At 37.8% G+C, this 27971-nt stretch overlaps 1 protein-coding gene across 1 annotated transcript; it reads right to left on the reverse strand.

Annotated features, from left to right (window-relative positions):
* Positions 1 to 809: 809 nt before the first annotated feature.
* Positions 810 to 27402, reverse strand: esyt1a (extended synaptotagmin-like protein 1a). The gene is made up of 31 exons (XM_030139320.1): positions 26595 to 27402; positions 24904 to 24945; positions 22238 to 22372; positions 21951 to 22024; positions 21696 to 21768; positions 21514 to 21603; positions 20142 to 20197; positions 18301 to 18421; positions 17926 to 18102; positions 17344 to 17426; positions 17120 to 17168; positions 16713 to 16802; positions 13679 to 13774; positions 13535 to 13606; positions 13363 to 13449; positions 10409 to 10558; positions 9061 to 9243; positions 8777 to 8953; positions 8605 to 8687; positions 8471 to 8519; positions 8291 to 8380; positions 6441 to 6536; positions 6132 to 6203; positions 5962 to 6048; positions 5654 to 5800; positions 4208 to 4320; positions 3939 to 4034; positions 3711 to 3842; positions 2833 to 2938; positions 1967 to 2016; positions 810 to 1855 (listed from the first exon to the last, which is right to left on the reverse strand). Exons 1-31 carry the CDS (start codon positions 26892 to 26894, stop codon positions 1828 to 1830), a joined length of 3204 nt encoding a protein of 1067 aa, XP_029995180.1. The 5' UTR covers positions 26895 to 27402; the 3' UTR covers positions 810 to 1827.
* Positions 27403 to 27971: the final 569 nt, after the last annotated feature.

The following is a 27971-nucleotide window of genomic DNA, read 5'->3' on the forward strand; positions in this document are numbered from 1 at the left end:
AATAAAGGAAATGTACAGTGAAAACAACTGCACATGACCTTGATTCTTTGGTGAAAAGTAGCTCACTGTAGAGATGTGTTGTAAAGTGTTAAATACTTAAGAATTCTCATACAAAATTATTTCTAATTTAATATCGTGTCCTTTATATACTTGTATTTCTTTGTCATTGTTGATATATAGATGATATATAGATATATAGATTATGTTCGCCCTGGTGAACCCCTAGGCCGTAACACTGAGTAATAGGAACAGAAAAAGCAGACATGAGTTTTCAGTTTACTCATTTTTTGTTTGTGATTTTGAGGAAAAAATGTTTGTGAAATAATCTTTGTTCTGTATGTTACCAAAATAAATTATTTATTTAAAAAAAAAAAGTCAAACTATTACAGTTGGCCTCATCTATAACATGTAAGAAAAGTGGTTTTAAACATGAATTGAGTTTTCCTGTCATTTCCATCTCTTATCCTGAAGATGTCAGTTATTTGGTGACACATCAACCAAATAACTGTTTTTTCATGCACTTATTGAAAGCATAGGTACTGACATCAAATAAATGCATTCAGTAAGAGGCTCTCATTTGTTACTTATCAGTAAAACATTACATGCACAAACCTTTCATATAAGATTCAGCGTCACCAGTACAATTCCAATTACAACAATACAAAACAAAATATCAAAAACATGTGTCAGCTGAAAGCTTTTGGAAATGCTTAAAATAATTTTTTATGACCCAGATTAAACCTCCTGTGACCCAGGCTGTGGGAGTGGACGTTTTAGAGAGAATGTGAAAAACACACAAAAGACTCTCATTCATTCAAGTGTAAACTTTAATCATCAACTTCAAAGCAGATGCATGATGACATGTTCTGGTTATGGCAAAGCACAGCAGTTTTTATCTTCATGTTTTGACACTATTTTCTTTTTGCACTTCTACACATCGGCGTCTAAGCCTTTGTGGTGAGTTCACAATGAAGCTGTCGGAGTACAATATATTTCTTGCCTTTCATAAGGTCAAACTGTTTTCCTTTAGAAACAAAGTATAAACATGGCTGACAGCATCAACCTGCGTTTAGCTCTATAAACACTAAGAAGCGTGGGCGTGTCGCTCTAGCCATGTGGATTCAGCATTTACAAAGTTGTTTTTCTTCATAAAAGCACAGTGATTTAGACTCTGCTTACACCTCTGTTTTCAGTGGTAAATGTGAGGGTCTAGGTTTATAATACTTCAATTTATAAAACCAACATTATTTCATAAAGCTCTGGTTAAAACATATAAAACTTCATTTGGATCATAATTAATAAACACTGACAAACTGTGCACAGTTTCTTAATACTTAAGGCAATAATAGAGACATATAGAAACACAAGAAAATTGGGAATTGTTTGAAATAGTAAAAAATAAAAATCCGTGGAATCACCTGTAAATCCATTAAACATTGTCACACATTTAGACGTGAACCACAACATAAGCCCTTCTGTAAATACATTTCTAACAACATATATACGTGCATTTAAACATATATAATCTCGGTAGATCTTGCAACACAGTTGCATTATCAAATTTCTATTCAGCCAAAGTATTCTACTGAAGAATCTAAGACAGCATGAATTCAACACAGTTAAAGCTGTATGGATGATAAGCTCCATGGAAAGTGACTTTTTTCATAAACACTGATGGATTGTTTTCGTGGAGAAGATACTGTAATTCATCTTTTCTTCAGTGATGGTGGAAATTTTCATATAAGCTGAATATTCAAACACACGAATCACAGGTCACAAAAACGACACTAAATGTTATATAGTACCGAAGATCAAGCAGCGATTCTTCTAGTTGGCCTCTGCTACCAAATCATACCTGCAAAAACATGAAGGATACAGGCTGTAGTTTGTATAATCTGTGCAAAATAACAATAACTCCAGAATATTATAAATGATTATGGAACATTTATTTCAATAAAATAAATACCATTGTGTAACACCAGTCTTGAGGTCAATTTGGTCCAAGTCTAGCTGCAACTGAGAGCAAAGAAAAACAAGCAGGAGATTCATTCCTCATAGAATTTGACTTTGAAGTTGATCAGAGAAGATACTTGAATCTTAAAGCACCAGGGGCTTCACATCGCCCACTCAGAAACCTCTAGATTTTCCTTTTGATAATTGCACCCACTGTCGAGTTACTGTAAAGTGAAATTATTTTAGGATGTGCTTTCACAACATAAAACCAAACTGAACTAGAAGCACTCGGAGAGCGCAGACCTCCGCCAAGGCTGATCAGTGGCCCCCCCCCGTGGGCCCCCCCACCCCCGATCACCACCAAAATTTAATCATTTCTTCCTTATCCCATTTCCAACAAACCCTGAAAATTTCATCCAAATCTGTCCATAACTTTTTGAGTTATGTTGCACACTAACTGACAGACAAACAAACAAACAGACAGACAAACAAACAAACCCTGGCAAAAACATAACCTCCTTGGCGGAGGTAATAAGTGCAATATGAGTTTGCTGTCAACTTTGGTATTTTCAGTTTCCATACCAGTTTTAAAATATACATCTCTTGTGCAAATAAAATGTGCAAATGCCAAGCAGTGTGAAGAAGATCTACATGAATGACACAAAAGACCCCAAAAATTCCATTTCTGATATGAGCTAAGGGCTTTATCCTTGACAGATGAATACATGAATAGAGGCCGATTCTTTATCATTCTCATCTTTATAAAAGAAACATTTTTTGGATATTAGTGGTTCTTCATAAAACTGTAGCCCTGGGCCTACAGCACCTATATTTTTGTCAATAAGTGACTGAATTTGAGATGCAAATGATCATATCTACCTTTCCAATGAGCTCCTTCTCTCTGCTCATGAAGGAGACGCTGTGCTTCACAGAAAGGTCCAGTCTTCTCTGTGTGGACTCCTCGAGTGAGAAGTCAAAGTCAAACCTACAAAAACAGACAAAATGCAGAGTGAGTTCATGATATCATTAGCCTCAGAGCATAATTGCCCAAGTCATATTTTTTCAGGACATAGCCAACTAGAAGCACTCAGAGAGCGCAGACCTCCGCCAAGGCTGATCAGTGGCCCCCCCCGTGGGCCCCCCCACCCCCGATCACCACCAAAATTTAATAATTTCTTCCTTATCCCACTTCCAACAAACCCTGAAAATTTCATCCAAATCTGTCCATAACTTTTTGAGTTATGTTGTACACTAACGATCAGTGCCGCCCCCCCACCCCACCCCCGTGGGCCCCCCCACCCCCGATCACCACCAAAATTTAATCATTTCTTCCTTATCCCATTTCCAACAAACCCTGAAAATTTCATCCAAATCTGTCCATAACTTTTTGAGTTATGTTGCACACTAACGATCAGTGCCCCCCCCCCCGATCACCACCAAAATTTAATCATTTCTTCCTTATCCCATTTCCAATAAACCCTGAAAATTTCATCCAAATTTGTCCATAACTTTTTGAGTTATGTTGCACACTAACGGACAGACAAACAAACAAACAAACAGACAAACAAACAAACCCTGGCAAAAACATAACCTCCTTGGCGGAGGTAATTATGCACAATGAATCAGCAGTGTTACAAGGGTAAAGTTACGCAGATATCACAATTTGGATAAAAATATGACTCAGACAATTATACTATGAGGCCGATAATATGCAGGTTAATCAACACTTCACATTAGCGAGGGTCCCACTCACACACCTCTCATTGAATTCTGGGTTGAGGTCTCTCTTCTTGGTGGCAGTTCTCCTTTTGGTTGTAGCTTTCTTATCCGGCAGCAGGATGAAGGTAACATAAGGGTCTGCACCGTCCTTAGAGCAGGCTGTCAGACCTCTGTGGGTACAGAGATCAGACACATAGTTTATGATGATGACATTTGATAGTTTGCATTAATAAAATGAGGATAAAAGTGGTATTTAATATAAACACCTGCAGGCGTGAACAGTGATGAAAAGCCTGCTCTCCTCCATGGAATATCCGATTGTGAGCTTCACCTGACCCTGTGCACCAGCATTATCAGCAGTGCTAAAAACAAAAGGTAAAAATGTTATTGTGGTGTTGAAATCCAGAAGTAGCTGTTACATAATGATGATTTTATGGCAGGAAACATAGTGGAAAACACCCCACTAAGTAAACATCACTCATTCATGCAGTCATTGCAGTAACCTCACAATGAACCACTGACAAGTGCGACTCACATGGAGAATCCACTTCTGTTTCTGATGTCAAGATGGGAAGGAACCCATCTGGGGATGACTTCATCATCGTCCCCTTGAGGCCTACGACACACTGCCAGCTGAGTGTCCAAGATCTGAAGGACAAGCAGAGATAGAACTCACTTCATTTAAGAAATAAGACTAAACTAAACTAACTTATTTAATAACTGACTTACTAAACTCTAAGACTAAAACTATTCATTCATTCATTCATTCATTTTCTGAACTGCTTAACCCTTTAACCCTTGACTTGTCTGTGGTGAGTGTTCTGAATGTATGATTTATTTTAAATATTCAAAAAATTCAACTGTTTGCTCAATAGGAAAAATTATAAAAACACACTAAGAGAATAGACATTGTTCTTTCCATAGACATCTGAGCATGCTCAGTGCACCCCCTGCCGCCTGTGGAATGGGGGGCAAACACAGAGCAGTGAGTGAGACCAACTTACTATACAAATAGACGGTTTGGGATGTTTTTTTTTTTTTTTTTTTTACACAATTTTCCTCATTGTTTTTTGTTTTAACTGTTGTTTGAATTGTTTTGGTGATTTTCCTTTAATTTTTTAACTGTTTTGATGGTGTTTTTTTTAACTGCTTTTTGGAGTTCAACCAGGTGCCAAAAAAAAAAACAGCTGGACTTTAGAAAAAAAGAGCCCCCAAACAAATGCTACTGGGCCAAAATTCAAATACTTGTTGTTCAGTGTGTTCCAGTTCAGAGTTCATGTTCAACATCCTAAATCTCTTATTGATGTACATTCTGAATACCATATTTAGTAAAACCTGTAAAACTTCAATTCCTCTCTTTGTCTTTTTCTGTTATTCCACCCTGTTTTGACCCTAAAACACACAGTAAAGCAAAACCAGTGAAGAAAAGGAACACAATCACGGTGGAAGCCAGACTACCTGGAGAAAACCACTACACTATTGTACTGCTCAAGACTAAAAACTAAAACAGTGAAAAACGGCAGTGAAAAATACATTTTCAACACATGAAAACCAGAATGAATGATGTAACAAACTAAATTAAAATACATTTGCAGGTAAAATCAGCTTTGTTTCTGTCCTTTTCCCATTGCTAATCAGTCATGGTGCACAAGCATAAAATGACTTTACATAAAACAGCACATGTAATAATCATATTTGATGTCATGTATATTTGAGCTTATTTATCTTCCAGTTAATGTTTTCCTTATCATACCTGAAAAACTAAAACTGATGCTAAAACTGAATAAAAAAAGGCAAAAATTATCCAGTTAATGCACCCACCCAAACTAAAAGACCAGCTAAAAATGAACAGAATTTATAAGTACAAGGCATTGTGTGGCAGTTCTGTAAAAGCCTTCTTCCCTGTATTTGTGCTGAAATTCAGGAAACAGTACTGTATGTACTAAGCAAACAGAAAATAAGCACAAAGAGTTGTCAGCACCTTGAGTGTGACCCTCAGTAGTATCTGACTCTCTGGCAGAGCTCCATCCAGACTGAACCAGTGATCCAGGACCAACCCTGGGTCAGCCAGCACCTCTCTGAGTGGGAGTGTCACGGACCCCAGAGCCTGGCCCCAGCTGTGAGAAAGCTTCACACAAAAACACACACACACATTCACAAAAACATTGAGATTACAGGCACTCATTGTGGTCAAACTCCAACCTAAACATCGAGTGTTATCAGTTTTGCTGTTCACGCAGGTCAGAGAGTGCATCCATTCGATCAGCACGTATTGATTTGGACTCTGACCTTGACTATAAGTGTCTCATCTCTGGGATCCCGGACCAAAAAGTGAAAGGCTTCATCCCATCGAGGTGAAGTGGAACGTTCACAAATCTAAGTGAAGCAGAGAAGGCATTTGTAACTTTACAAAGATGAAGTTATATTGCAAACACAAAGTCATCTGAATGTGATCGTACCTTGGTTCGATGCGAGACATTTTTAAGGGCAATCTCAACCCCGACTTTTGGCTCTTTTCCACTTTTCTTCAGCTAAAATTACACACACAGAATATTTGAACACAACAATGTAATCAAGTAAAAAGCACATTAAATCACTGGTGACGTCACATGTAAAAGAACATGCAGCTGTATTGGCTCAAAGTAGCGCTGCATGCAACACAATGTTAATAAAAGCAACTATTGTACTTCACTATTCCTTAGGGGAAAGAACACACATCAGCATAAACAATAAATAAAACCCCAAAGGACTCATAGACATGATCTCACCGGCAGGCCGTGGGCACGCTCCACATACACAAAGAGCACAGCTGATGATGGCACCACCTTGTTCTGGTAGGTTTGCTGGACCTGGTACTGCAGGATCTGTAAGAACAGAAAGAGAAAAAAAGAAAGGTTTTCACAAAGGCTTGTTATGAAACAAAAACAATGTGCAATAAGAATGTTATTATTATAATTTCCTGCCTGTTTGAAATTTCACAACACCAGATGCAGAGATAAATACAGTATATACTTATCTACAACAGAACATCTGCACAATTGTAATCTAATCTATAGTTAGAAAACAAACTTCTCCATAATGATACAAAAAAGAGTGAAGCGCACAAGAATACAGAACAGAGCCATAACTGTGGTCTGAGTGATCCTCCAGCAGAGGAACCAGTCTGTTTTCCTAATGCCTTATGTCTCAGTCCAACAATGTTGTCTTTTGTTATTAAATGTGTTTTTGTTGCTTATAGTATGTACAACTTTCACAACTATTTTTTTTCCAGCAGCTAGATTTGGATAGCTCAACATATCAAACTTTACTGTCAATGTCAAATTTAAACATACAAAAATAATAATTAAAAAGTACACTAACTTATTGAGGACTCTTTTGCTATAATTCTTATACTTACCCTTCTTACTCCTTATATTTGCAAAAATATTTGCAATAATTTCTCCTAATTTGCCATTTTTGACCTTGTTATAGCACTACAACACCAAATTTCTACAAGGATTGTCTGGTTAATGAATATTTTTCTACATTCGTCAAATAATAACTTATTATCAGATTATTGATATTACCACTCATGTGTAACATCTACTACAATTATCATTTAGATTAAGTTTTCCTAAATAAATCATGTGTTATCTTTATGGAAAGAGGCTTTTGGATACTATGCTAAGTCCATAAAATTTTGATAAAATATTTTTAACCTTTTCTCATGAAATGATTGTGATGTGACTTACTCTTGGTAGATAAAGTGTAACTGGGACTCAGTATGTAATCATTGTGCCCGGTCAAAGGTGATTACTGATGTGTAGAAATGGGAAAAAACAGATGTGTCTGAAAACAAAATGATCCCAGCAGAGAATATTTACGAATAGAGTTGACTTTAAGTTGTAAAATAATTATCTCACTCAATATGATACAATTGGACAAATTTGGGTATTGTTTGGGAGTAACAATCCCACTTGGTTTTATAATAAAGAGTTAAACCAAGAAAAATGTGTTTATATTTAGGCAATGGCTACTGTGGCATGAAATATCAGTTTGTCTATTGCCAATGAGCCAATCATATGTTTGCACTTGTACTAGAGTCAATCATGGATACTGTTCATTGAACTCATTCTCTTGTTGCCTCAGTACTGTGGTGAAATATGGTGTATACTTCAGTGCATTCTTTTGTGCATTTTGCTTCCACAGTACTGTGGCAATTGATGGAAGAAATGATAAATTAGTGATAGTATATAGTACAGAGTAGGAATTATCGTTCTAAATGATCTATATGTTGTTTTATGGTGTTCTTTGCTCTGAGCAGTCAGTGAGATTGGGGCTGGAGAAAGTGGGCGGAGCTACATGTTAGATGTGGCAGTGGGATGTGTGACTTCTCAGTTCTGTGTCAGTTCAGTGTATTGAGTGCTGTGGTCCAAATTCTGCACTCTGAATGTTGTCCCAGTGGCTGATTTAGATCAATGTTGGATTTTACCTACTGGCACTCTTGGCACCATTGGCTCTGGGGAAATAGACAAACCGATATTTCGTGCCACAGTACTGTGTCAGTAGCCACTTCGTTATATTTAAGAATACTTGGTTTCATTGTAGTGGGGCTGTTTTGTGGTGTTATAGTACTAACCTGTTCCAGTCTGGGAAGGTCAGAGACTCTAGGCAGCCATTCCAACACCAGGTGAACTCGGCCTGATTTCACATCATTCAGAGTGTACCACTGAAAAAAAACAAACAAAATACATGGGTTACACAAGTATAAATATAAACCTTTGAACTACTGATATAATTTCAGTAAAATATCACACACCGTATCAATACATTGTGCACTGATGATGTCCCGGAGGCTTAATTTGAACCTGCAAACACAAAAAGTCCTTCAGTGTTTTAACTTCACTGTCAGTCACATATTTTCCCACCAAATATGTGGAATTTTTATTTCACCTTCCAAGGAAGTCGTCCTGATCTATGTCCTTGTCAAACAGCTCAAACTGAATCTCCTGACCGGGAAGCTGAGTCAGTATCACCTACAATCAAAGGAGAAAATATTTTTTAAAAAATCAGTAAATTTGCAAACCAAAAAAGCCAAATATTCAGGGATGGAAGGTGTTTGTACCTCATAGAGTTCATTCCAGACGGGATTGAGGTTTTCTTTGATGGTGTGGCTGCGGAAGGTGATACCAGCCACGCGGATCTTAACATAGGGGTCGCTCTTCCCCTTTACCATGCCCCCCATGAAGTTGTCTTTGGCGATCAGGTTTTGTGCCTCTATCAGATGGATACGCAGAACTCCCTTTAAAGCAGAACATTACAAAAAAAATTACATCAGAAAAATGTGTTAGAAAGAGGCTTTTTTCTGCTTTAGCCCAGGCAGCAGTGCTTCATTTTTAATATATATACCTCAGTTGCGAACTCTGGGTCAGGTGTGGTGTGTTGTGGTCGTGCTGGTTGAGGTTTAGCTAACCCTCCCGGTCCCATTGGGTTCAGTTCTGACGTGATTCCCCCGTGACCCGGCCCAGACCCAGAGGACGAGGGACGAGGAGATGGAGTCGTAGGAGTGGCTTCATCATTCAACCACAAAACCTAAACCAACAGAAAATGAACCGGAGGTCATGTTAAGCAAATATCAATCCTTAGATTGCTTAGTGTTGGTTTTTTCTCTGTAAAGTCTCATCTATTATAAAGTGAAAAAGCTCATGATAAAATCAGAGCATCAGCATGAGATATAAAGAACAGAATAAATGATTTTTTAACAAATATCTCTGTATGTCTGCAACACTCTTGCACATCCTATCACAAAAAATTCAAATAAATTTCAATGTAGTTTAGGAGCAATAACACTACTACTACTGCCACTACTATGATTATAAAAAGAAGATAGACAATATTAATAATAATAATAAGAAGAAGAATGAATAAACACTGACATACTGTGCACAGTTTCTTAATACTTAGAATAATAGAGACATATATAAACAAAAGAAAATCTGGATAATTCTAACAAAATTCCAAGGAATCATGTGTAAAATAATAGATCAAACTAACAAATCAGTGAAGAGTACTGTAAAAAAAAAAAAAAAAATGGAACAATAAAATCAAATAAAACATCTGCATGTAATAATAAAGTAGACAGAAGAGTCAAACATATATTAGGATAAATCAGGTCAATTCAAGTAAATATGGGACATCAGTTTAAGTTTTTTGATAAAAGTACTTTTTAAAAAGGTTTTAAAGGCCATTTCCACAATTTTAGGGCTCTGACTGAACAGAGGTATTTAACAGGAGTTTAAATATTAGGAATTCATGTAGTAACCTGCTCCAAGAGCTCCTGGTCAAGAGTCTGTATACAACTGTGTGACATTCATGAGGTCACATATATAACCATAGTGTTGGGTAAGAGGGTCTTTTTGTGGGTCGTCTGATGGTAACTCCTCCAAAGCAGTTTATTTTAACTCTTCAGTTCTTAAATACTTATAACCAGTTAAATTCAAGTCATTCGTCTGAATTATATACCCAACATTTTACGCACTTTATGCTTTTAATGCACATTTAGAGGAAAGCATTGTGCTTCTTACACCATCACATTCATTTCCTTCGTCTTATATGAGGAGTTACGATGCAAGTTTTGGGAATATACAATATATACAAGAATCAAAACAACTAATAAATTCTGAACGCAGGACTTTTTTTTTTTAAATAACAAATAAATTATATGAATATGTCTTGCATCACATGCACTTGTACTGACCCTTAGCACTATTTTGATGAAGATGCGGCTGGCAGAACCTGAGTTCTCCAGCTGAAACCACTGGTCCATAGTGAGTTCAGGGGTGGACAGAAGACGGCTCAGAGGGATGGTCAGACTGCCCAAGGAGAAGGCCCGGTCATCATCCTTCACCTGATGGAAAAATACAGCAACACATGATGCACAATGAAAGAAATAACATCTCACAAGAATGCATTTAGAGGAGAACGATTTAGTATAAAGACATAAATATACAGGGTGTCCGCAAAGTCTCTTTACAATTTAAAACATTTATTACAAAAGCAACTGATGAGATATGTTAATCAGATTTGTTCTACGTACTCAGTGGTTATCGAAGTGTTTAATCACATTGTGGGATCGTGTGCGACTGAATCACTGGAACATTTGTCTTCAACGAGAGAATAACTTCAAATGTTGACCTTGACCTTCAGACTGAATATGTGTCAACACAACTGGATGACCTTCAACCAACCATCATTTTCCAGTTAGATGGTGCACCACCACATTAGGGACTGCATGTTGGTGGGTTCCTAAATCAAACCTTTCCAGACCGGTGGATTGAATGGGATGGCCCAATTCCCTGGACACCTAGGTCACCAGATATCACTCCCCTGGATTTATTTCTATGGGGTTGTGTTAAAGATATCATGTATCAAACAAAGATACGGGACATCAATGACCTGAAGGAAAAGATCACTGATGCTATTCACATCATTGATGCACTGCAAAAAATGGGCATGTAAAAACAAGGTAAAAACACTGAATCTGAGGAAAAAGGTACTGAAAACAAGTGAAATATCTGTCCATGCAGCAAGATAATTTCACTTGGCAAGATTTTTTGAATTAAGGTTGTTAAATCTAGAAGTAAGCATGTCTACGGATGTATGAACACTTAAAATAAGAAGTTAACTCTTGAATGAATGAATAAATGAATGAATAAATCAATTTTTGGTTTGTACACTAATCATTGCACTTAGTTCAATAATTGTAATAAGCATTGTTATGGAAAAAATATTACTCTACTAATTCGTCTTCAATAAAGAAGGATAAGTTCAAACGTTCAGTGTCAAAGAAATCCCTTCATTTGGAGCTCCATAGAAAGAGATATGACTGAGACAAAAGACTGAGACGGTCTGAACCCAAAAATACAAATCACACTGTAGTCTTCTGTCTCCCATGAGAAAATGATGATGTGTCGAAAGTGTTTTGGTTAGTGTCAGGAACTTAGAGATAAGACCCCTGTGAGAAATGCTGGTTTGACCCTCTACTCTGGACAAAACACAAAAGAGGTCAAAACTGCTCTATAATACACAGTGACATGAATATATCTGAAATAGAGTTAGAAGCATATATGATATATGAAATATATGAAAATATATATGAATATATATAGATATTGTCATATCAGTACTTGGACTCTTGTATGTTTTGTCTGTCTTGTGTGTCATTTCCTGTTTTATTTTGTTAATCCTCCTCTTGTGTCATGTCTGGTGTCTTTGCTTCCTCTCCCTGATTGTTTCACCTGTGTTGATTACCTGTCTCCGCCCTGATTTGTTCCACCTGTGTCTCATTGTCTTCCCTCCCTTCTGTGTATATAAGCCCTCTGTTTTCCTCTGTCCTGTGCCAGTTTGTGTTCCTTCCTTGTGTTGTGTCTACTTACCAGCGTTTCTCTGAACCTGTTCGTCTGCCTGTCTGTTCGTTCCTGACCCGGATTGTTTCTCGTTGTTCTGAGCCTGCCTGATCCCCTCATCGGTACTTCTGCCTGATTCAGCCACACTGGTTTTCGACCTTTTGCCTGGACTCACGGTTAGTGCTTTTTGCTTTTCCCCCATGTACCGTTGCCTGTTTTTTGGACTTCCCGTGTATGACCTGGTCTGTCCCCTGACACTTCTCTGCTTGTTTCTAGTCGGGTTCCCCTCGTGTGCTCCTGACCCGGGCAGAGAGCTCCCTTTACTGGATTCGGACGTCGTGACGAATCTACACAGACTAACCAGCGAGGATTCATTCAAAAAGCCTTTTTGTGAACTGTTTTTCCTGTCCGTGTTTAATAAACACATTAACTGTATTCCTGTCTGTGGGTTGTGCATTTGGGTCCAAGTCTTGTGTCTCTGGTTCTAACAGATATAAGTAATTTTGCCATTACAGCACAAAAACCAAAAAAAGGAATAGGCTAGAAGCAGAGGCTTATTTTTTTTTCCCTATCCTATTCACCTGATACACTGTTTACTGTTTAATGTGTACAGCATTTAGCATTCACACCATAGAAAAAAAAAAAAAAAGATCAAAAACATATCTACCATCTCAGTTCAATATTCCTAAATCATCGTAAACTTAAGGCATTTTTTAAAACTTTATCAAAGGAGTGCACAATATAAATTCATCATCAGGTCTATTCCATAATTTCACACCCGCAACCCAAGTCCATCTAGACTTCACATTTGTCCTCACTTTAGTCCATTCACACATATAAAGATCTCTGAAATTATAATTACTCTCTTAATTCAAAGAAATCACGAATGGTATTTGGGACAAATACTATTTGTATCCCTCATCTTCCATATACCTATTTAGAAATAATTTTTTATACCTCTTTTTAAATAGATTTATGTTTGTACTTCTTATTTTAAAACAAGATACATTATCTAACTCTTCTAAATCTAAGTTGTTTGTTTTTTTTAATTTCAATAAGAATCAGATCATTTACAGTGTGAGTCTATGCTACAGCCAACATGGCAGCAAACCCAGTACTGTCTTGATGTGCTTCATGCATCTAATGGTGCTCATATAAAGACGTATTAATGAGGCAAAAATCTACTTTTCATTTTGTAATCATTTCCACAGATTTGTCTATTCATTTGTTTTGTAATAAATTTGTTAAATTGTAAAGAGACTTTGTGGACACCCTGTATTTACAGCTAGCATGTGTCTTTTCTCACTTGAATGTCAATCTCTTGTTTACGAGGATCCTGGATAAAGAAGGTGAAGGCGTCCTCCCATACAGGGCTGTTGGTGCCGTAGCAGGTCTGCAGAGAAGAAAGAGAACAAAACATGAATTATACATAGCAGCTGGCGAAATGCGCTAAAAAATTCAGACACATTTCTTCATACCTTGCTCTCTTTAGTTGCATCCTGAACAGAAATCTGCACCACAGGACTCGGGTCCTTGTTGCCTTTTCTCATCTGAAACAAATGAAGCATGAGACACTGATAGAAATTCAGAGCCTACAGCGTGTTGAGTGACGTTAATCTTACCGGCAGTGCGTGAGCCTGATCCAGATAGACGGCGAGGATGGCGGCAGATGGGGGATCAGCTGTCTTATTGGTCAGGTTCTGGTTCTTCTGGATGACCTGGTGGAGCAGCGACAACCAGAAGCAAAGGCATGTGAAGAAAAAGATCCTGGATTACAACTCAATTTCTTAAGTAGTGGGTTGTGGATTTGTGGGGTGTGTGGCTTAAAAACAAGCATCTTATTTTTCATTGCTTTAAATGTGATCTGATGTCAGATTTTTTAGCCCAATTGATGTTATAGTTTTACAGTTGATTGGGAAAACAAACATTTGAAGTTAGATTTACAGTCATTACATGCATGACACTGTATATGACCCTGAATTAATTAATACAGGTTTATAAACACTGACAATAAAACTGAAAACCTTGATGTATCATAGCTTAGAAGTAATATTCTTAATATTCTTTAATAATTTAGAACCAAAACCCACACTACTTCCATTGAAGAGGGTGTATTTGAACAAAGAAGCACTGAAAATGGACAGTTTTATGCCCTGTTACGACTTGCACTCAGTTTGTCATTAGTGTAATGTCGACCAATCAGCTGCCTCATATATCCCACCCACTGACAGCTCCCCTTATAATGAGATAATCAATATTATTACTACTTTGCTTGTCAGTGGTCAGAATGTCAAGGCTGATGTGTGTAAGTTACACAAGTTCACGATGACAGGGAACGTGTGTTTACAAGCCTGTTTTTGAAAAATATATCTACTCAGTTTAAAAAAAAACAAAAAAAAAATCATGACTTGATGATGGGAACATATTAGTCCCTGGAAAAGAAATTTTTGCTATTTACTATTTTTCTCTGAGATTTATTTAGCCGTGATGTGAAACAAAAAACATCGCTGATTCTTTACTATCATTAAACAAGGAAATGTGTTGCCACATATGTGAACAGTAGCAACATAAGGTCAATTAAACACTATGAGAAACATGTATGTTAGATGTATATTCTTATACAAGAGCAGAGTGAAGACCAGTTAAGAGATTTCGCCTGCTGTCTTGTGCTTTGTAACAACTTGTGCTTTGCAAGTAATGGCTTTCTTGATGAGGTGTAAAGAGGTTGGGGGTGTGAAGGCCAATAATTTTGAAGGTGTGATGTGGTTTGTTCCTGCTGGAGGTGATTAAGATGTTAAAGAAACAGATGAACAGTAAACAAGAGGCAGACGAGTGGAAAAATAAAGTCATAGAACACAATGGTTTAAGGCCCCCATTGTAAATCCCTTAAATAAATGTCCTGGTTAATTATCTAATAAAGTTCAAATATGTCAAAATCTGTCATAATTTAAGAAGAAGAAGAAGAAGGAGAAGAAGACAGTTTTCTGTTTTTCATTATCAATATCAAATTGTATTTTTTATTAAACTCCAAAACAACTGTGTTACAGTAAACTGTAATTTCAATATTTTAAGACCCAGCATTTTTTTCCACTGTGGGGGACGTGAGTTTGAGACCTCTAGCACAAGCGACATTCAGGCCATGTAACTGAATCCTCCTGTATTGTCAAGAGGACATTCTGGGCTTTGTAGTGAACAGAGCAAATGGAAAATAGCACGGATGACTGCACATTTTTTTGCCATTAGGGCATCACATGATCTCTTTTTTGCAGATATTACATTTCTATTACTGTTTCTTCAATATCATGGTCTTAACTTGAATTTGTAAGGTCTCAGGAAGGTATATTAATCGTAACACCACTTTATTATATACTTTACTGGTATCTAAGCATCCTGATCAGGGATGTCAACACCATCATTGACCCTGTTCATTTATGTAATCACTTTTCTTAAAATGTGAATACTATGCTTTGAGATCATTGTTTAACTGTTTTAATATAGAATAGAATAGAATAGAATAGAATAGAATAGAATAGAATAGAATAGAATAAGCTTTACTGACATTGCAAAATACCATTTTACAGTGCAACATTAACATTAAAACATAAAGTAAGTGTTTCTAAAATTTAATATATTTGGGTGCTTCAATGAAACTGGTCCTTAAAAACAGGACACAGGGGCTAAAAATTCAAACGAGATGTAGACTAATGTTATGAAGCAAGTTTGGAAGCACTTTGGGTCTATTTTAAAAATAAATACTTACTGAGATAAAAGAGAAACTGTTTTTTGGATAAAACACATTTTTATATTATTTTACATTATACTTAATGCAAATATCTGTATGTAACATGGTCAAAAGGACACAAAAATTATGTGGTACTATATTTTTTAATATCTCTTTATTCTCTCACAGGTACATTTTGCTAATTGAACTAATTATGCAAGGCAGAGTGTTTCACAAAAATAGCCACTGTTGCAAAATCATTAGCGATTTATACTTGTTTAACTGGGCAGGTTCTGCATGTAACGCAAGTGGACACAATGGGTTACATACAAAACCTGGAATGAGAATGCCGATTTGTGAAAAACCCACATGTCTGGACAAGAAAAACCACTAGGATCATCACATTTAACACAGTGTCTTTATTTATAGTGGTATATAAGACCATTTCAAGCCATGCTTTCCAGATCAAATGCATTGACACCTAGGCAGCTTTTAATGTCCCAATTTTGGTCCTATTTTTGTCCCCAATATTTTATTAAAAAATTCATTAATTTTGGGTTGGCTCAGAGCAAGAGTATAATTTTTTTGCATTTATCTGAGGTCATCATTAAGTACATCCTGGAGGGATATATGTCTACATTTCTCTTTTATTATTGGGTCTAAAAAGCTGGCAAAAATTGACAGATACTAAAAAGAACCCAGTTTCATAGAAGCACCCAATTAATTCAAAATCAGTTCAATCTGTGATCAAGCAAAACCTGTCGACCACTAAAATGATAAATAGCATCAGTGAACAAACAAAACTGCTCCTTTCATCCTTACCATGTAAATTATCTAAAGAAAACTTCCAAATATCAGAACTCTTCTGGTTCTTGGGAGGATATGTTTGGTTATAAGCGATGCTGACTGTTCATGCGTCTGATTGGTCGACTCACCTCACTGAGTCTGTCAGCAGAGGACAGCAGAGACAGCCACTCCAGCCGGAGGTGAACGCTGCCGGATGGGACATCCCTCAGATTGAACCACTGTTTACATAAACAGAGAGCACATTAAACACACATTTTTTTTTTCCTTGTCTGCCTGATTTCTTGGAGCCAGAACACGATGGCAGAACAGAGGATGGCATGATCAGAGCAGATCACGAGGAGGCCCGTGGGTCATATGTTAAGGATTACTGCAGTCTTACTTTGATCATTACCAGGGTGAGTAAATGTAATAAGAATATTTTCCTGTGGGCTATTTTTAATCAGAGCTGAGTCAAAAAGTACATAGACGTAAAAAGTCAAATCTAATTGATTTTATATTCAATTGGCAATGATTAAACTTAAGCTTTACAACTTACATCATCCACAACTCTGGCCTTCTTCACAATGTCAAGATCCACTTTGACCCTTGAATGAAAGACAAGTAAAGAGACACAGAGAGAAAATCAGAAAGAACCATTAATCGAGGAGATAAGGACTCTAAAACTTCTACAAATCATGACCCAACTTGGCAATAGCAGTGATGGAAATGACATGAGAAGCACATACAGACAGAATTAGTGAATGAGAATGGATAAGCTACCTCCCCAGGAAGTCATCCTGGTCTGGGTCTTTGTCAAACACTTCCACTTCCAACTCCTGACCAGGTACTTCATGGACAATCACCTGACATACACATAAATGGACAAGTACACAATACACATAACAAATATACAAGTCAAGAAACAACCACCCATGACACAAGCACGAGAACATGCAAACAGAATCACAATGGATTAGTATTTGACTACTACGTAAAACAGATTTGGATAATTCAGTGTGTATTTAATGTTTGGGTCAAGTTTTATTTAACACCAATGTGCATCTCAAACCACAAGAGCAGAGAAATGTGGCTCTGTGCAAGACGTTGTTCACAAGTTTTGCTTATCTCAGAAATAGCAGCTTCCTGCTACCAGAGAAACAGATAACATCTCCCAAAAACTGTTGATGACAAAGGATCCGGTGACTGTTTTACTTCCAAAGACTAAAAACAGTCTCTACAAAGCAAGGACACAACATCAAGCCGGTACTATCAGCACATAAATTGGTGGAAAGTACAGCACTTGAATATCAAGACAAAGTCATTTATCTAAGGTTTATTTTGGCTTGTTCGTGTCACACTCACCTCATACATCTCTCTCCACTGTGGGTTCAGGTTGCTGTCCACATGATGAGACGTAAAAATCTGGGTTCCTACTCTCAGCACAGCATATGGGTCAGACTTTCCATCGATTAACCCCTTGATCACCGTGTCCTTGGCAGTCAGGTTTTCTGCCTCCAGCAGATGGATACGTACAACTCCCTTACACGTGAATACAAAAACAGGAGGGAAAAAGGTTGCACACAGAAAATGGAAATGTTAAATAATTGTTTTTCATCCACCAAGTGAATCTGCTGTGGTTGAGGCGGTTTTTAGCTTGGAAATAATAAAACTAATACGGTCAGACAGATGTTCTCCAGTCTGCGTGGGTCCATGTTTTATTCAGAACATGACAGTTACCCTTGGGAGAGGGGAGCGGAGCTGCGCTACGTGCAGGTTGGCCACCAGGGGAACAGTGAGACGGTTGGGGAGCACCAGGTGGGTGGCTATTGCATCCATTATCATAGTGTCCGACATGGCACTGTAAATGAATGCAGGGGGGACAGTGGGGGAAACAAAGGGGACATAGACAGGCAGAGGCTACAGTGTATGATACTGCTGATCATATTGACGTGCATACATAGCATGATATTATAGATGTTAGCAACAGGAACAACAGGAAACAACAAACGGATAAAGATCTGGTCCGTTTCCTGTTCAATCTTGTTGCTAATGTTATCTACAGTAATATGACAAAATATCACTGAAAGTGTTGGCCAAGAGAACTGGTCAACCTTGGATATGTTATTATAATATTACTATATTATAATATTACACAAAAAAAACCAGATACTCATAGAATAAAGGTTCCAGTGTTCAAGACTGTTCTAAACAAATCACACAAAAACCAACAATGCATCAGTCCTTGTTCATTCATTCAGTTTGTGTAACTGTTTAATCCTTTGCTCTCACACTCACCACCAAGACCAATTAACTTATTTTATTATGAATCTACTAATGCATTAGTCCATCTATGAATAATTTATTATATCACCATGCAGCCTCTATACCTCAAGCCTCTTGGTTTCTTGTTTGATGTAAATCTATACTGTCCTGCATGTATACTACAAAAATAATAATAAAAAGTCTGGAATATTAGTTAACCCTTTCATGCATAGTGGTCACTACAGTGGACAGTTATTCTACAGCTGTTCTCTTGTATATTCATGGATTTTGTGGTTTTAGTTGCATATCAGCCAACACAGTGGACACTCATGCTTTGCTGTTCTTGATAAACCTGATCTGCAGTAACATGTTTGAGTGTAAGTCGATTGCTAGTTGATATTAGACTGTAATTAACAGTTTTCTTCAACAAAAAGTTTTTTTTTTTGCATATTATCTCCATGAAGTTAGTAATAACTAGTATTAGAGTATGTTAAAATGTGAGAAAACATCAGATTAGCTGCATTAAAAAAATTATTCTGTAGGTTTCACACAGTTTATCACTTTCTGATATTACATTTTAAATACATGTTTCTTTGCTTCAAAAATTAAATGCATGGTGTCCAGCTGAGTGGACATTTTTGTAACTCCATTAAAAATAGGCTCATTAAAAAATTTCATTCACATTGGTTTTTTCATGCCTAAAGAATAATAAAAACACTCAGGAAAATAATCTTGACTAAGGTCCTCATAATTCATGCATCAAAGGATTAAACAGGAGAAAACTATACATTGGATAGATATAGTTTGATGCGTGCTTGTCTTACTTAGCTTCTGTTCATAGCATTAAAGGAACATGTCACCTCGTCTAACAGTGTGATGTCTTTCATTGTTTTTAAGGTGTAAACTGAGGAATCTAGCAAAGTAGGAGCCGGATCCTAAGAGCAAAACTCATTCTTAGGATCAATTCTTTGTTGGTTTTAGTCTCTGTATGTGTAAACCATAACAGAAATAGGATCTCTCCTTTAAGGGTGTAACCACACAGGATCAAACGCTGAACAGACATTTTACAAACAACGCTACTGTGTCTGTTTCAGTTTGTGCTGGAACTCCTCTCAGTTAACAGGGAAAAAGCCTTTAATACTTTGAATGGTTTAATCTCTGAAACAAATCCTTCAGAGACAAAAGCAGACAAAGTGGGGCGAGGTGGGCACTTCATTAGTCCTTCACAAACAGGCACATCCCACTAAAAGACAACACAAACAAAAACATGACAAATGAGTAAGTCGGTTACGAAGAACTGGACAATATGAACTCACTTCAACCCAGGGATGTCCAACAGGTTGGTCAGTCCAGTCCAGTTAATGTCCAGTTTCTATCACAGAGGTAATGACATTTAGCATTAAGAAGTGCAGGCGTCAGATAATGATGTGATGAAAACTGGAGTATGGGTGCTTCTATGAAACTGGGTTCATTTTAGTATCTGTCCATTTTTGCCAGCTTTTTAGACCCAATAATAAAAGAGAAATGTAGACATATTTCCCCCCAGGATGTACCTAATGATGACCTCAGATAAATGCAAAAAAAATTATACTCTTGCTCTGAACCATCCCAAAATTAATGAATTTTTAGTAAAATATTGGGGCCAAAAATAGGACCAAAATTGGGACAGGAAAAACTACCTAGGTGTCAGTGCATTTGATCTGGAAAACATGGCTTGAAATGGTCTTATATTCCGCTATACATAAAGACATTGTGTTAAATGTGATGATCCTAGTGGTTTTTCTAATCCAGACGTGGGTTTTTCATGAATTGGCATTCTCATTCCAGGTTTTGTATGTAACCCATTGTGTCCACTTGCATTACATGCAGAACCTGCCCAGTTAAACAAGTATAAATCACGAATGATTTTGTAACTGCATTCATTTTTGTGAAACACTCTACCTTGTATAATTAGTTCAATTCCCAAAATGTACCTATGAGAGAATAAAGAGATATTGAACAAAATAGTAGCACGTAATTTTCGTGTCCTTTTGACCGTGTTACATACAGATTTTTGTATTAAATATAATATAAAATAAAATAAAATTGTGTTTTTCATTCATTCATTTTCTGAACCCGCTTTATCCTCACTAGGGTCACGGGGGTCGCTTGGAGCCTATCCCAGCTACATAGGGGCGAAGGCGGGGTACACCCTGGACAAGTCGCCAGTTCATCGCAGGGCTGACATATAGAGACAAACAATCACTCTCACATTCACACCTATGGGCAATTTAGATTAACCTATTAACCTATTAGTGCATGTTTTTGGATTGTGGGAGGAAGCTGGAGTACCCGGAGAGAACCCACGCAGACACGGGGAGAACATGCAAACTCCACACAGAAAGGTCCCACCCCCCGTCGACTGGTGTTGGAATCGAACCCAGGACCTTCTTGCTGTGAGGCACGAGTGCTAACCACTGCACCACCGTGTCGCCTAAAATTGCAAAAAATTGCAAAAAATTGTGTTTTATCTGAAAAATTGTTTCTCTTTTATCTCAGTAAGAATTTATTTTTAAAATAGACTCAAAGTGCTTCCAAACTTGCTTCATAACATTAGTCTACATCTAGTTTGAATTTTTAGCCCCCATGTCCTGTTTTTAGGGACCAGTTTCATAGAAGCATCCAAATATTCGTATGTTGTTCACTGACAGGTCTGCGGATGAAGAACATAGTGATGGCTCCAACTAGTGGAACATCTCCGATTAGTGGCTCCAGGATCACACGCAGTTTCCCATGTAGCTAAAAGATAAAAACGCACAACTGAAAATATGCTTTAATGGTATTTAACTACAGCTGATAATGCAGCAGTATCTCAGCATTTACTCCTTTACCTGTACTCCTTTCACTCCAGCTTTGCAGAAGTACTTCTTGATTTCTACATTGATCTCAACATCACCGGCATAGCTGCAAGTACAAGATCAGAGAAAAAACCTGTTTAACCCAACAGAAGCAGCTGGCACAAGTTAAGACAAAGCAGTTTACATTTCATAGTTAAGTAAATACTGATCTGTATTAGACAAGGACGTAAGTATTTCTTAGTGACTGACGAGACAGACTGGTCGGTAGCACAATTTGTGATACGTTACCTCACGTACAAATCCAACATAACTTGTCTCTTATCATGTTCTGTGTGAGCTTTTACACCCACCACCTTCAAAGCCTGTGAACAACAACAGCTGCTGTTAATAACAAAACAAATGGGACTCACAGAGACTTCATCAAGTCTCATTAGTAACGTGAAATCCATTATAGGCTGTAATTTAATATTTTTCTGTAATGAAAACAAATGTGAGCACATACCAATTCATCGCATCACATTCAATGCATTTTCATCAGTAAACGTACAGGCTTGTACGACAGAATGTATACATACTTTGTCCCCTATATTGACTTTGGTGAAGCTGAGCGTCTGCAGATGAATGCTGGATGCACGGATGGCAGGAGCGATGGTTTCCACCAGCAGCTTCTCCAGATACTGGCCAATGAAGGGCCAAGCCTGCTGCAGGATCTACACAACAAAACACAGAGCTGCTCTGTCATTTTGTGGCACATTTGGCAGGAATAGGTCGTTAGAGTCATCCCAGCCATGCTTTATCTAGATCTGCCTTGAAATAATACTGTCTGACCTTCCTGCATGTTCAGACAATGAAGGGTTAAATGCAGAGGTTCAGTTTTGGTTTGTCTTTTGCACGTCCACATGTAAAAATATACTAACATATTCATAATTAATAGTATTCAAGTGACTTCTACAATACGCACATAGTTTAGACAACCTATTTAGAGCCGCAAGAGCTGAAATCGGGGAGAAAAAAAAGCCAAATCTACACAACCTTTCTTCAGCTCTCTCTTCTCAGTCCAAATCAAAAGAGTAGATATAAATATAGAATAGAATAGAATAGAATAGAATAGAATAGAATAGAATAGAATAGAAAAGGCTTTATTGTCATTACACCAGTTGTACAACGAAATTGCTGGTGGTCTCTGCCAGCAACAGTGCACTAACATCTAAATAACAGCACAATAAGATACAGACATATATTAGAAAAAAGTGAGATGTAAAGTAGCGTACAATCAAAATATGTGCAAATTAGAGATGTACTGTCTGACAGGGTGGAGGTAAGAATGTAAAACTGGTATAAAAATGTGCAAATGTGAGATGTAATGTGTGAACGTAATAGTAATTAGCAATTACAGTTGTCAATCACCCGTTTAACCGCCTCTACCTGTCTGAAATTGCCTGTGATCGGACAACAGCTTAGCTTAGCTTTTAAAGCTAAACTGAAAATGTATCAATTTAAGAAAGCTTATAACTGCTGATGTTACGATATTTTTTAATCTGTCCTTTTCTGCTGTAACACTCTGAGATTCTCTCAATGAAAAGTGCGTTATAAATAAAATCTATTATTATTATTATTATTATTATTATTATTATTATTATTATTATTATTATTATTATTATTAATAATAATAAGAGTAAATGCTGATATCTGAATTCATCTCAGACCACTTGAATATAATATACTAAGGGGTGATATTGTAATTTTTTCCCAGTCACACCAAAAAACTATAAAGCATTGCAGCTTCAAATTCTACAGAGATCCTTCCTGAGTGTGGCAGAATGTTAAACCAGCACCCTTAATGTTTTATACATGTCAATCTGTCTGTGAGATATAATTTAATATGTGATATCTGCTGTATCTATATGGGTAGAGAGAAGGATTGTGCAAATACAGGTTCAGACATTTAGATTCCCTTAAAAAACTTAAAAACAAAATACCTCCAACAGTGAGTCAGCAATCAAACACAAAGAAAGTATTAATACACTTCACATAGCACTGACTACATGTGGCCAGAGGGGATTTCAGAGTAGATTATGCAAAAACCCATCTGACAGAATCTAATTGTGAACAATTCAGCGAGGATTATGTAATAAAATTCATACTCCAATGACCTTTCATCATCAGCTGTTAAACACAATGTTATAAACAAGCATATTTGAGAAGTCTCATGCATGAAAATCCCTAAAAATAAGAAGACAGTTGAACATTAGGCTGTCTGACTATGTTAAAACATGTCTGTGTGGTGATGTGTATCAGTGTTATCGCCTCACACACTTCAGTTTGGTGTTAGCTTTTACATTTCAGTGTTAAGTGTAAGAGTGTGGTGCTAAGTCGCATAAACTGTTGAACCTGGTGATGCTACAGTGACAACCTGCAGCTATAGGGAAGGTAAACAATGCCTTATACATTATTAACAATGCAGCGATTGATTCAACAAGGCACAACGTGGTGCATAACTCCTCCCGTTTTGTTTTTTTTTTCCATGTCCTTTGAACGGATGAACTTTCTCTGTAGGCACTCATGTCCACAAGTCGTCAGATGTGACAAAAAGTGACAACGTTTCAAGGCTGATTCATTTGTTTACACCTCTAAGTGTGATCACATGTCATGATGCCTGAACACGAGAGAGAGAGAGAGAGAGAGAGAGAGAGAGAGAGAGAGAGAGAGAGAGGAGAGAGAGAGAGAGAGAGAGAGAGAGAGAGAGAGAGAGAGAGAGAGAGAGAGAGAGAGATGGGGGCTGGTGAAAGATGACTCCAGCAAATTGTCATCCTACAAACAGCACTTCTGTCGCCCAGTTCATTACATTTTTCCCTTTCAGAAGGGCGCCCTGTTTTTTAGTATTCATCTCCACGCTTGCCCTACACAGACACTAAGTTAGTGTACTGACAGAGATGGAGAGGCTGAGATATGATCTGAGCCGCTCCCCCTACCTCTTAATTACAGCACTAGATTATCTGCTCTGATGAGGAGGCTGCAACGGGATCCTGATCACTTAAAGTGCACACAAGAGCTCTTTATTGTACTATTAAATGCGAAGTAACAGCGCCGCTGGTGAAGTTACCCAAGTGAATTGTGAGCACCTTATCTGAAAATCAATAATTGTTTCCTGTCGGTTGCTTTACTTTGACTACAGCTGGATAGAGCAGAGCGATTTACCTTTATGCAGTAATAATATTTTAAAGTAAAGAACTATCTGTACCTTATTCAGCCACTCCACTTTCTCCACATCTGGAAAGTTGACCTGTGGATGAGTAAAAATGGACAGGAATGAACACATTAGACTCTTTGATAATGTTACTAATTTCAAGATTATTATTTTCTGAGATTAATGAACATATCTCAGAACAGTTCTCATATAAAGCTTTTATTTTGTAATACCATTTTCAAACCATCTGCTTCAATAGCCTCATTTTAATCCAAGTCAAAGCAAACCAGTACTTCTACTTGATTCATCAATTTTCAGTTTAATACCCATTTACTATTTTTACTGTAGACTATATATGTTTAGTTTTGGCCAATACAACGCTTCAGGAAACCACATGCTATACACCACCCATTCCAAAAAAACCCACAAAGACATGAGATCTTGTGATTAAAGCAGTCATAAACACACAGTTTCTCTTTTCACCATGTTTATCCAGATATGGTGGCCTTTTAGTAACTGCTTCTGCTTTGAGGGATGTTTATGAGTCATCAAAGGTCAACAGCAGCTCCATGGTAGGAAATATACCCTGGAAATGTAGTAACACATCTCATCCATCTGGATAAATGAATCTGTTGACTATAAACATTTGTTTCAGAGCTCTGTGTGCTCCCGGTTAACATACACTAATAGTAGATATCATCAGTTACAGCAGATGTGTCTTTTTCACTGGAAAAAATCAAAACCTTACCAAGTGTATTTTTCTCATTTCTAGTCAAAATATCTCATCATACTTAAAATAAGACATAATCACCTTAAGAGTAACATTTCAGTGAGATATAAGAACTTGTTTTTAGGCAATAGATCTTGAAAATCTTATTTCAAGAAATCTTACCGAGATAATTTTCACTTGTTCCACTGGCAGATTTTTTTTGTTGCTTGAATTAAGCAAAAAAAAAATAAAAATAAAATCTTGAATTAAGCAAAAAAAAAAAACAACAACTGAGAAATGACAAAAATACACTTGGTAAAATTTCGATTTTTTCCAGTGTTGGGACACCTCATGGTACCTTTACATAAAAACAATTCCCTAGTAAAACTGTAATATACATAAATAAATAAATAAATACTGTATATAAATTTCCATTAGATTTAATCATATTGCAAATGAGATCAGTTTTTATGAAGAACTGAGTGCAGGAATCCTCCTTTTCTGAATCAGATGAGGTAATCCCACACTTTGCACTACTACTACTACTACTACTTATCATTTAAACTTGCATGCACCGAACAGTTAGTTTTGTGATTCTATGAATGTGAAAAGGCTGAGATAGTCTGAATGCGTGTGTTAGTGTCTCCCTCAGTGAACAGTGGTAGCAGCTTAATGAAGATCTTTGTAGTACAAATAATAGACACGAGTTTCATAATGTAATGCATATGGTAATAGGGCTATTTACTACAAAGATCGCATTTGATGTGTCCATTTACATTCCTCGGTGGCAGCAGATCATTCCCCACGGGCCCTGCAAATGAGAAATGTCTAAATATGGGACTGGGACAGGAGGGAATCTCAGGGAGCAGAAAGGACAGCCCTGAATATTCCCAAGGGTTTGCAAGCGTGGATCTGTATGCATGTGTTAAAAAATAAAAACAAATGCAGGCACGATTATCTATGACAGTAAACTTCAACTTGACAGATATGACAGGTGACATACAACATGTATGAGATAATAGAGTATAATCCTCACCCAGGGAGGCAGGTCCCTTTTGCTTCTGAAAACCTTTGCAGTGGTGAATTCCTGCTCATTCTCCAGGAGGTACATTGCAGATTTGAGCTTCATCACTTTTTCCAGTCGACTGTGTTTCCATCCCATGTAGATCATCAGACCGAACAGGACCACGCTGATGCTGAAGCCGTAGTACCCGGCCAGGTAGACGGGCAGAAGCGCACCCAGGCATTTCCCGAAGGACCACAGCACCCCGGCCGCACGCTCCCCGGGGGGGTGTCGAGCCACGGCCGGGTCCGCAGTGGCATCCACGGATGGCATCGCAACAACAACAAAAAAAACCTCTCAGTGGCTCAACCTGGCCTTGTGCTTCTCTGCGACTGCGACCGAGTGCCAAGTGAATCCTCCCACCGAGCAGCGGCACAAACCACGGAGGGGTCACCGATTACCGCAGCTCCTCTGGCGCTTCAATCATCATCGGTGGCTGCGCTCCCCCCACGGTCCCGCGGGGCACTAAAATGAGCTATTCCGTGTTTCATTTACGTGGACAGCCTCTCTCACTGAGCAGAGCAAGAACGAACAGAGACCCATGAGGGCGGGCACTGCTCGAAACCCTCCTTCAGATGAAATCCAGTAGAAAACTAAACCCTAGAATTAACTTGTAGCGTCACGCACCGACCCGGGCGGAGCGTGTCACAGGCAGCCCACTGCAAGACCATCCAAGCACAACACACCAAATGTCCCTCAGTGCATTTATTAGGAGTATGCATTTAGAGGAAATAAAGGAACTGTTACGCGTTTTGTAAATGTTGCACGAGCCGTTATCCTCTTTACATAACCGGAATGAGCCCCTGCATGCGCAAGCGCTCAGCTGCTCTGCACCAGCTTTAGAGCAAACATGACACTACCAACCAACAGGTTCATGAACGGAAGCGTGCATTGGGTTTACTGTCCATCATCAAACTGCAAAAGAAGAAAAAAATCACCTACAAGTGTGCACCCCTGCTGCAGCGTGACACCACTTCTGCATGCACTGATGCTGTGTTTACGCACCAATAAATAAAAAGGTGAAGTGTGATCAGCCCACTGTAATGGACACTTTGAAAGACTGTGTATTTTTCCACGCTTGAAGGCTAATCTGTGGTTGGTTTCTGCCCGGCAACCAAACCAGGGGAGGTTTAAGTTGCTTCCTGGTTGCCAGGGTGCACACAGTTATTAGTGTTTGCTTGGAGGGAGAAAAGCTTGATGATCTTTAATGCAAACAGCAAGTCTCACTACCATGATATGTCTTCAAATGGCCTGAGAGTTAGAAAAGCACTGTGAAGAAATATGGAGTAGCTAAAAATACTACAGAGACTGTATATCACCTCTAGGAAAGCAAATAATAATATGATGAAT

This window comes from Sphaeramia orbicularis, chromosome 7 (assembly GCF_902148855.1).
Source record: "Sphaeramia orbicularis chromosome 7, fSphaOr1.1, whole genome shotgun sequence".
NCBI lineage: Eukaryota > Metazoa > Chordata > Actinopteri > Kurtiformes > Apogonidae > Sphaeramia > Sphaeramia orbicularis.